The sequence below is a fragment of the Octopus bimaculoides genome, chromosome 15, assembly GCF_001194135.2.
Source record: "Octopus bimaculoides isolate UCB-OBI-ISO-001 chromosome 15, ASM119413v2, whole genome shotgun sequence".
NCBI classification, from domain to species: Eukaryota; Metazoa; Mollusca; class Cephalopoda; order Octopoda; family Octopodidae; genus Octopus; species Octopus bimaculoides.
The window spans coordinates 2707034-2719053 of NC_068995.1; the positions used below are offsets into that span (position 1 = coordinate 2707034).

At 38.1% G+C, this 12020-nt stretch overlaps 1 protein-coding gene across 1 annotated transcript in view; it reads left to right on the forward strand.

Moving 5' to 3' along the window:
- The window catches only part of LOC106879241 (cilia- and flagella-associated protein 61), a 29424-nt gene that overhangs the window by 10757 nt on the left and 6647 nt on the right, over positions 1-12020 (forward strand). The window contains exons 11-23 of the mRNA XM_014928730.2: positions 585-711; positions 1625-1702; positions 1867-2004; positions 2742-2810; positions 4111-4287; positions 5249-5325; positions 5692-5790; positions 7313-7399; positions 7722-7927; positions 8509-8565; positions 8839-8954; positions 10250-10420; positions 11176-11224. Coding sequence (XP_014784216.1) covers positions 585-711; positions 1625-1702; positions 1867-2004; positions 2742-2810; positions 4111-4287; positions 5249-5325; positions 5692-5790; positions 7313-7399; positions 7722-7927; positions 8509-8565; positions 8839-8954; positions 10250-10420; positions 11176-11224 — 1451 coding nt within the window. The remainder of the gene's footprint in view (positions 1-584; positions 712-1624; positions 1703-1866; positions 2005-2741; positions 2811-4110; positions 4288-5248; positions 5326-5691; positions 5791-7312; positions 7400-7721; positions 7928-8508; positions 8566-8838; positions 8955-10249; positions 10421-11175; positions 11225-12020) is intronic.

Sequence of the window (12020 nt, forward strand, 5' to 3'; positions counted from 1 at the left end):
CCCCCTCCCAGAGCCGGGCACCTGTGTCTCACTTTACTCTCCGCTTGGGCTCCTTAGCAAAAATATAAAGAGTTGCATATACAGCTGAAGAGTTCCATTTGCAGCCAATCAAATGGACAGAATCACAAAAACAAATCAGAAGAATAACAACAATAGGTCCATCTCCTCTCAGCCACCAAATTCGTTCACCTGAATCACCACTTTCTTCATCGCTTTCACCAGTTTGAGTGTCTGAATCACTCTTATTGTTTGCATGAGGGTAAACGCTTTGTCCAAAGAATAAATATGCTCAATAACTTCCTCTACTGTGAAGCATCGAGGCCTTGTTCATTTACCAGATGAAGTGCTGGGTTCATCACAAAAAACATCCAGCTCCCCCCACCTTAGACGGAGGTATTATTGAAGGAGGTATAAGTATGAGAGGGGGACATTGTGTTTATACTCTTGTGTAAAATTCAGGCTTCAGTAAGTTGGCTGTGTTGTTGATTTCATAAAACATATCACTGTAATTCTGTAATTTATTGAATCCCAAGGGTTAAATGAAGAAATGATGCGTTTAATGCAATGTGTTTGTTTGTTTGCAGGGATATTAAAGTGCGAAAGGCCTGCACATCTGACTTTGAAAACATCTGGTTTTTGACCAGAAATATTCGACAACAAGAAAAACTTCTGGATGACTTGCAGCAATTTAATGATTGCCGCAGAGACAATGTAAGTAAGATGCAGCTTAAGCATTGGCATGTTTTGGTGTGGTTTTTATAGTACCTGGTCTTGTCTACTGGTTCTTGTCTAAAGCTAGTCATTCATACTGTCTGGTGTAGGGACAATCCCATAGCCATCACCACTAACACAATGGTCACAGCTCCAGACAATAATCTCTTTGAACAGAAAGCAAAACTGCTTAGTCAACAGAAAGGGTGTCATCTTCCTCCGTGATGATGTTCGTCCTCACACAGTGCAAGGGACCGAAGATCTCTTGGAAGAACTTGGTTGCGAAATATTATTTCTTCCTTCATATTCTCCACACCTTGTTCCTTCTGATTATCACTTGTTTCGGGAATTAGAGAACCATTTGAATGGTCTTCGGTTGACACCAAGAGAAGAGGTTGGAAATGAGTTGGATTCATATTTCGCATCAAAACCTAAGCAATCTTTTTACAAGCAATCTTTTTACAAGCAATCTTTTTACAAGTGTGGCATTTGTAAGCTCGTTGACAGACAGAACGAAGTTCCAGAAAGCAATGGAAACTATGTTAATGAATAAATATTGTCTTAATCATGGGCTTTTTCATTTTTAATAGAAACCTTAAAATCAGCCATTACTTTTGCACCAAGCTGATATATATATATATATATATATATATATATATATATATACACACACACACACACATACATTCATATGTCCATCCATCCATCCATACACGCACACACACATATAATATAGTATAATATAATATGCATTATACATATGTATACATATATATATGTATGCAATATACAATATATATATACCTCATTCAGAGATTTATTATATATATATATATATATATATATACACACATATATATATGTATGTATACATACATGTAATATATTCTTTATTGACCTTGACCTTTTATAGGATGGTACCGACATAATGGCATATGTGGCCACTGTGGCCGACCGACTTATTGGAGTGGCTGTCTTACGTAATGAAGAGGTGAGTGTTTCAGACAGCTTATTTAATCAAGCTACTATTTACTGTATACTGACTATCTTGTTTACATATACACACACACACACACACACACACACACACACACACATACATATACATACATGAAGTAACATTTCGTATTACATAAACTGTATCTTCTCTTGCAGGATATCAAATACCTCCGTTCTCATTACAACATAGAGGATTATATATATTTTAACCACCATGAGCAGAGTGAACATGCCCACCTCTATCATTTTATTATGAATCCGGCTTTCAAGTATTTATCCAAATTCTTTATGAGGGTTGTGTATTTCCGTTTCATTTTATATTTCAAATCATTTTAAGACATTTTTTGAAGAAATGTTTTTATTTAAATCTTCTTCCATTTTGATTGTATATCTTTGAGATTGTATATCTATAAATTGATGATTGCTTTACTGTGGGTTGGACATATCTATAAATATATGATTATTTCACTGTGTTGTCCACATCTGCAATTATAGGACTATTTCACTGTGGGTTTGATATGTCTGTAAATTAAAGAACAAAAATGGATCTCACGATTTTTTTTTTCACTAGTTTTACTAAACTAAGTGGGTAAAACACAGTGACTGTTGTGTGATGGAACTGAAGATCTTTGAGATGGTATTATTCAACCATCACGTCTTGAGTACTCAGGCACCAGACTTATATATATGTTATGTCAGTGCTTCTGTATATGTATGTATGTGTCTGTGCATATTTGTGTGTGTGTGTCTGGTATATCTGTGTCTTTGTAGATATGTGTTAGGTCAGAGCCAAAAGTCTATTCAGATTCTTGTGTGTCTGTTGGTGGTGTGAGAGTAGCTTTGATTGGAATGGAATTATTTTGGTTGGCATGGAGTAGTTACATGTGTGGAGAGGAGATGTGTCTTAGATTGGAGTGAACAACAGGCAAGGTCCTTCTGCTCCACTTCCACCCCAACCATGGAGGTTATTCACATCTAATTCATTGCATCCACATCAATCTCACATTTCTATGTCTACCATTCTGTTACAGGAAATTCTACGACAGAGTTACAAGAACTGCCTTTATTACCCACTCTTCCCCATATATGCTTCCCAAGCCGTAAGTATTTTCAACTAACCGTGTTGAGTCAGGGTAGGGCTGGTGATGGTGGTGGTGGGGGTGGTGGTGACTTATAAGAGACATACATACAAACATACACACACACTCACATAAAAACATACACACACATACACTCATGCATACAAACAAACAAACAAACTGCATTTGGTTTCTTTCAGTTTCCTTCTACCATATCCATTGACAAGGCTTTAGCTGACCTGAGGCAGGAACTAGATGACACCTGCCCAAAGTGCCACACAGTGGGACTGAACCTGGAACCATGCGATTGGGAAGCAAACTTCTTAAGCACACGGCCATGTCTGTGCCTCACTGAAGACTGTTCAGAGAAGGGTCATTTTCTGGGAGCATCAAAATAGACAACAAAACTAAGGTTAATAATTCTGCTTCACAATCACTTGGTTTCAGGTTCAATTCTGCTCTGCAACACCTTGGTAAAGAGACTTCTGCCAGAACCAGGAACTAACTTATGCTTTATGAGGGAAATTTGGGAGACCAAAATTATGTGGAAACTTGTTGGAAAGTCCAACTCTTTCTAACATTAATGGATTAATGGGTCACTTGGCTTAATGCTGTCATTCGGCCCCTGGGGTGGGGAAGGGGAGCCTTCAGCATGTCCACTCTTTTCATTTGTAGAAGCTCTCTCTCTCTCTCTCTCTCTCTCTCTCTCTCTCTCTCTCTCTCTCTCCTTCTCTCTCCCTCTCTCTCTCTCTCTCTCTCCTTCTCTCTCCCTCTCTCTCTCTCTTGCTATGAACATTACTTCCTTTGGCTCCACAGTCTTGGAAGCTCTTGATTAATTGGAAAAAAAAAAATTTTGTGCAAACAAAAATCCCACGCAACCATTCCATGAAGAGCTGAATAAGCTACTTCACTGCATCAATGTCCTTGAATTAATTTCCTTTGATCTTTTTGATGCCAAACTGCTTAAGACCATTTCTTCTTTTAAAGTGATCTAAATTAAAACTTTCCATCAAAATTTCATGTTAATTTATGTTAATTTATGTTCCCAATTCCTTCTTAATGATGACTGATTTTACTCAACTTTTCATTATTTTCAAAATTCATTGAAACAAAGACATGGCAACAGAAGGATTAAAGTGTTCTCAATGAAAACCTTCCATTGAAATTTCACCAAAATTTATGTTCCAAACACCAGCTTAATAATGACAAAGTTATTTTACAGAATTCTTTATTATTTTCAAAATTAATTGAAACACTGCCATATTTTTCAACAAAAATATGGTAATGAATGGGATAATTACCTTTCTTCTTCTAATTGCAGTTTATTGGATCTCATTCCATCATCACTGCTCTCTCGGACATGATACCAGTCAGGTATCGCAGACAAATTATCTATCCACCAAACCTTGGCATCAATGCACCTTCAGACCAAGTCTTGAAGGAAATACCAGCTTTTGCTTTGACGCATATGAACCGAAAGTTAGCACTGGAACCGAAGGTTTGTTTTCATTATATTATTCCCATTTAGCCCCAGGTCAACCCCAGTCTGGCAGAAATATAATCAAATATGTTCCATTTTCACTTATTCAGACATAATATACCTGGAATTACATTATCTAATGTGTCCTTCCTTTTCTAAGATGGTAGGGTATAATCTGAGAGAGATTTAGCTACTATTTTTAGCACACCGAGTTACAATGCAGTACAGTGGTTCTCATCCATATTTTTGCCTATGAACCCCTTTGATTCCAATTGTACTCTGCTGGACTCCCATAGCCATTTGATGTATATCAAAAAATTCCTTTTATATTTTTATGATTAAATATTATTAGGAATTCTATATTTAAGAGATGAGGAATTATGTACATTATTTACATTATTTACATTTGACACAACACCTTCCTAAGCAGATATGAGTGGCATATGGGAACTGGTGTTACAACTGGACTGAAGATGGTCACAGATGAGAGAGTAAGGTTGGTGATGCACAACCCTTCACCACTTTAAACCATGTCACTGCACAAATCATCTGTCATCATTTGGATGACCAGATGGTCATTGTTGTCCTGACAGGTGAACATGCACAACATAATTTGTATAATGCTGTATATATAATGTAATATGTACCATGTGGCATGTATGTTCTGTCACATAAGTCCCATGTATATCATGTAATGTGTACCACTTGGTGTTTCATATTGGCTTCGATGGTAGGTTTCTGGCTAAAGATTATGTCTGTATACAATGTAGTGTGTGTATAATGAAGCAAGTATATAAAATGGTGTATATAGTGACCAACTACACACCTTATTGTCACCAGAAATCCCTTAAGTTAGTAGTATGATTTCTGTCCCCTCCTATTCCATTCTGTCAACCTAAATACACTGCACCCACAATAACCTTTACCGTTCACATAGAGAATCTTGTTCTTCAATTTAGAATCTTCTTTATTATTTCAGATGACAATAAATGCTCGGATTGTTGTTGTAGGTGCATCCACGGTGAGCCTGTCCTTTCTGGAGACATTGATCTTCTGGTATGTTGTTCACTTGTGCTTATTTCCTTTCACATGTCCACAATAACCTAACTGTGGATAGGCACAATGAGGAGGCACTGCAAACAACAAAAACACACTTACCTTTCTCATAAACTTTCCCACATTACATTCCTAACTTCTCACATTTCATCTTTTTCTTTCTTACATTTCACATCATACATTTCATGTTCCACTCAGCACACTTCCCAAGCCATCGAAGACATTGTTAAAACCCTAAACTAAAGAATTTAATGGAAATCACCACAGCCATGATATCTTAAGTTAATGATATTAAGAGTTTGTGACATTCATGCCTTTCTAATTAAAAATATGTGTTTCTGTTTTATTTTCCAATTTTCTTTGCAGTCCTCATTTGAATTTCAACAATATCACCCTGATTTCACCACACGGTCTGCCAGCAGAGTCAATGCCTAATCCACATCTTCAGAATATGATGGCATCAAAGTAATCATATTGTTGTTTATTAATTTCTTGGGTTTTTTTTTAATTAACAACTTTCCACTGAACTCTGACCAGTCATCATTTTACCATAAAATCGTGGCAACATTTATTATTTCTATAGTAACATTTACGATCACCATAGCAACATATATCATCACTATAGCAACAATTACCATCTCCAAAGCAATAATTATCATCACCATAGCAACAGTTATCATCCCCATTGCAACATTTAACATCAACATAGAAACATTAGCATCAACACGGTAGCATTTATCTTCACCATAGCAACCACTATAGTTACATTTATTACAACCATAAGATTTAGCATCACCATAGCAACATTTGATTTAGTACCAACATTTTGGCACACTCATTTCGTGGAGTTGAAAATTTAGATGCTGATGACAAACACGGACGCGCATACGCACACACACACACACACACACACACACACACACACACACACACGAGGAAGCTTACACAGAAAATATCAAATATATTAAAACGAAAATGTAGAGTTATCTCCCTTACTATGACTATCCGTTAATGCGTGTGTGTAAGGAAAGAAAACTTCGAATGACCCGCCCCTGTTCTTTCTTGTCCCTTTTCTGTCTCATCTGTCTGGATGTTTTGTTGTCCCTTTTTTTTGTATCATCCAGCTGTCTGGATGTTTTGCGTTCTTGTCCCATTTTTTTGTATTCCTTTATGCACACACACACACACACACACTCAGCAAAGCCCTATTATTGTTAAATTATTGTTAAAAGAAAACACTATATTTGATTTATCAAAAATTAAATTTTATTTAATTGATAATTTGTTAATTACGATCATCGCCATCGAATACATTTTCTTAGTTTCTGCAATGGTTCAAACCCAACCAGTTTGTTGTTATGAAGAAAAATATAAAAACCATATTTTTTTGGTGCCACCTTAAATGAGTTTCGTGTAGAAATATTGCTGCAAAATTGCCAGCACCCAAGTGTTTTTAACCCCCATTTCTTGGGACATTATTACAGCTTCCATCCCTGTTCTGTCCTGGTCCCTTTTCTCATACTTTAACCACTTCTCTCTTAGCTTAAAGCACCTCCTTCTTTCCTCAACCTCCACTTTGTTGTCAAAGAGGATCTTAATCTTGTAAGCTGAAAAGACAACACCCAGTACCTGCTGCAAAGTGGTTGGGGTCAGGAAAGGCATCCGGCCATAGAAAGCACACCAGAGTGGATGCTGGAGCTTAATGCAGTTCTCCACCACTACTCAGACCCAGTTGAGCCCCCTCCAACCCATGCTAGCATATGAACATGGATGTTAAATGATTGTAATTATGAAGATGATGGATAATGATGAGGAAGAGGATAATGAAGATGATGATGATGATGATGATAATGATGAGGAAGAGGATGATGGCAATAGAGATGACTAGAACATTCCCCCCCACCCTACCACTAACCCTCCTATCACTACACCACCACCACCACCATCACCACCATGCTACTACTAAGACCATCTCCTTGTCTTTCAGTTTCTACTACAGTCCAGATGACCTGGCCAGAACATCACTGAGTTCATGGGTGAGTGTGGTCAAAAGTAAGATGACCAAAATTGTAAGGTAACTACTTTTACAATCACTTTTTTCACTACCATCTAACTACCTTTTACAGTCACTTTTATAAGCAGACAATATCTTTACCTTTATATTCATTTAACCTCTACCTGCCTTTATAATCACCTAACTATGCTTATAGTCACCTTTATATTAATCTAGCATCTACCCTGCCTTTGCAGTTACCTTTAAAACCACTAACATCTACCTCTCTTTAGAATCACTTCATCTGCAACTACTTTTACAGTCACCTCACCTCACTTGTTGTTTTAATTACCTTTTCATCCATAAACCCCAACCTCATTTGTTTTTTGGTTTTTTTTCTCAGAGAGAAGAAACATCTTATTACATCTAATGGCCACACCATTCCATATGACCACCTCTTCCTCTGCTGTGGTCTTCAGTATACTTCTGTGATTTGGGATGCCAAGAATCCTTTTGGCAAACAGGACCATTCCTTCTTTGTCATAAACAATTTGGTTGAAGCAGCTGAAGCCATTAAATGGATCGCCCAGAACATCCTTTGTGCCCAAGGTTAGTAAAATCTATATTTTCTCATGTAAACCTCTGGCTGAATCATCATCTGGCATGTATTGGATGGTTCTACAGGAACCAATAAGCCAGCTTCCACATGATTTCTTTGGCTGGATGCCCTTCCTCATGCCAACAACTTTACACAGGTCATGCTACAACCACAACATTAGCCAGACACATTCTTCAAGACATGTTCTTCAATAGAAAATCAGAAAATAAAAACAAACAGGAAGTGGGGAGTTATTGATGAGCTCCTCTCAAAGGGACGTGTGAGAAGGGCCAAGCCAGAAGGTGAAATACATTGGTGTCACATTTTGTGGGTGAAATATCATTAGGCAATAATATAGCAGGGATGCCAACTCTCTCTCTCAGACAAGTGGTTAGTGTAAGAGCAGTGTGAGGTAAGGATGACTTAGGTCATGTGTGATAGATGGTGAGAGGATAGCTGACTATGTTTCAGTTACATATATAGAGATACATACATGAGCTTTGATCTAGTAAGGGTTATTTTTCTTTTGATCTGAACAAATTTAAGATTTGGTCAAGCTTACTGAATTTTTATATTTTCAATTATTTTCAAGTATGGAGCATTGAGAATGTGTGGAAACTTGGCCCACTGCCAGGGGTGGACAAAACAGGTCAGTTTTCAATGTGTAATTTTATTTTTGTATGCTTACAATTCTGTATAACGTGACCTCTCATTCTAATAAAATTGCAAATAGGCAAATATCTCAAAAGAAAGAAACATTTGCCATAACAACAGAGAGTACAAAATGGAAAAAAAGAAAACAAACTTTAACAGGAAGATTTACATTTTGTCAAATGGGGAAAATAATGTGGCGGCAGCAACAACATAGCTATATATGTTTGTTTGTTCTATCTGATCAATGTGGATATTTTGTATGTTTCAGGTAACATTATAGTTTACGGTGACTCTCTTGATGCTTACTGCTTCCTGCGGACAATATTGGACCTGGGAATACTTGGTAAATTCATTCACCTGATGATTCCTACAACAGACAAAGTGGTAATTCTTGCCATTTATTCACATCAGCCTTAACAATGACAACTGGAATACGTTGCTGTCATGTGACCAGTGGAGGAGGAGTTAATGTCATGTGACCAGTGGAGGCGGAGTTAGTTGAATCTGTGATCTACTAAGCCTGTTAATCCAAATTCCAGGTGGTGGTGATGGTGGTGGTGGTCAGAGCCTCAGGTCAGTTCTATGTGATGACAGACGTCCTAGACATGACCATTGTCTTTTATTCAGTCATTATCTAAGATGTTATTTGGCTCAGATCAGCCTTAATTAGACAGACTCGGGATCATAGACATTCCAGCTTTGTAGATAAAAGATAAAACTACCCTGTGTCTCCCTTGTTTCAAAGTCTTCCTCTATTTGGCATTTGTTTCACAATTAAGCAGGCTAGTCTTTTATTGTAGTATGTACACTCATACTTAGGTAAATGATGGCTTATCATGGTCCGTTTTACCTCTAGGTGAACTGTATTTGTACATGGCACCTATTGACAGCTAGGTGGACTGGGTCATTGAGACTAAGATGTTGACCACAGCTACAATGCAGCCCTGGTGGTTGTATCCAAAACCTTCAGCCAGTTCATTATCTCTCTGATTACCCACCTAACCTGTTAACCCACACAGCTTGTAGACGTAGTCGAAATGTTGATCCTCTCTATCCATTGACCTAGCATAAATAAAGGTTGTTCTTAACTCGAGGTGTAATTGGTGACAGTCCTCCAAGTGTCAGGTCACAGTAAACCAGCAAGAACTCACAGCATAAGCTCTACCTAACCTCTGGCCAGGACACGACTACTACCCTAGGATCACTCACAACACACCCATAGGAGAGAGGCTGTTTTGAACCTGCCACTTCTTCACATGACATCATTTTCTCTCCCTCCTGGTCACTCATCCTTCCTCCACACCTATTTTGCATGTTGCCCATTCACTTTGTTAATCCACTCTTATGTTGACCTACTCAGTATGTTGACCCACCCTTTCAGCATTTTAACCCACCTGCTCAGTGCATGTTGGCCTACTTAGTATGTTTACCCACCCACTCAGCTTGTTGATCCACTCACCTTGTTAACCCACATGCCGTGTTCACCCACTCAGTCTGTTAATTCATTCTGACACCAGTTACTTGACCCATTAACCCTCTGTTGCATCACCCACCCACCCCCACGCACTCAGCTGTATCTCTCTTGTCCCCTCCCTCCTCCCTTACCAATGTTATCTCATGGCAAACAACATAATTCTCCTGTCAAAACCTGGGACGACTGAGATGTTATATTTTTGCAGGTTCCTGAGATGAGTGACTACGTTGAGGAAGTAATCTTGGCAGAGTTGGTTAAGCAGAACGTTCAGATCCATTTCAATTGTGACTTTGTCAAGTGGAGTAGTATCGAAGACTCTTCAAGCAGATATGCTTACTTCCACGACAGACGGAAATCCTTTAAAATTGAGTATGTTGTGAGTATTTCTTCAAATACATGTTCAAAGAAGTATATGAAGTGTATGTGTGGAATATATGAAATGTGGTGGTGGTGGTGGGTATATGAAATGTGGTGGTGGTGGTGGTGGGTATATGAAGTGTGTGTGTGTGTGTGTGGAATATATGAAATGTGTGTGGTGGAATATATGAAATATGTGTGTGAAATATATGAAATGTGTGTGTGGAATATATGAAATGTGTGTGTGTGGAGTATATGAAATGTGTGTGTGTGGAGTATATGAAATATGTGTGGTGGAATATATGAAATGTGTGTGTGTGTGTGTGTGGAATATATGAAATGTGTGTGTGGAATATATGAAATATGTGTGTGAAATATATGAAATGTGTGTGGAAAATATGAAATGTGGTGGAATATGTGCCTGTGAAATGTATGTTGAATTGGTATCTTTATGGTACCACTTTGAAGAACTTTTAGTTAAACAAATCAACTTCAGGACTTATCCTTTTGTAAAACTTGGTACTTATTCTTTGCCAAACTGCTGAGTTACAGGGATGTAAACACACCAACACCGGTTGCCAAGCAGTGGTGGAATGTGTGTGAAATGTGTATATTGGAATGTATATGAAACTTGCATTTGAATGGGTATGTGGAGTGTGTGTGGGGGTGCAATGTGTTTGTAAAATGTGTGTGTGTGTGTGTGTGTACAATGTATGTCTGACAAAATGTCTGTTCCCCAATTCTCATTTGAAATATGTTTTTGCATATTTGAAGGTGTTCTTCTGTTACCACGCAAAGAAGATTGATTACAGTGCATTCAAAGGTGATGTGTCTTTGTTTTATTCCATCTGTTACCCAGTTGAGTTTAAACCTTTTTGTTGTTGTTGTTGTTGGTGGTGGAGGTGGTGGAGGTGGTGGTGGTGGTTAACCTCCTGTATATGGTCTATCATGTCGCATTGTGTTTTTGTTATTGTGTCTTGTTATTGTTTGATCCCCACCACCTCCACCTCCGCCAAGTACACCCTAAAGCAAAGCACATGTGATCAAAAGCATTCCAGCTGTATATAGGACTACATTGTCTAATGTGTCCTTCATGTGGGAGTGTAATCCAAAGTAAATTTGGCTGCTATTTCTAACAGTTTCATTGACCACATAGAGGTTTGCTTGGTGTCCCTGTTGCATTTTGTGTTTTGTTCAGTTCTCTTCTGTTAGTGTCATTGTTGTTGTTGTTGTTATTTGACATGTGTTCTTTTGGGGAATGGGCGATGCCCTGTATATGTAAATATGGGTTGGTGAAGCTATGGATTTGTGAATCACACCTTTAAGTGATCCCCAACATCATTATAGATAGGTCTGTTCGCACAATGTAGACCTGGGGTTAAACAATGTCATTTTTTTTTTTATCACCAACACCCTCACCACCAACATCAGTTTGTAACCTGGTCTGTCTGTCTTTCTCTCAATCTCTTTTTTTCTTTTTCAGTCTCCCTGCTATCTCTGTGCAACTGTCAGTCTCTCTCTCTCTCTCTCTCTGTCCTTCCTCTATGGTTCTTTCTCTCTCTCTGTCCTTCCTCTATGGTTCTTTCTCTCTCTCTCTCTCTCTCTCTCTCTCTCTCTCT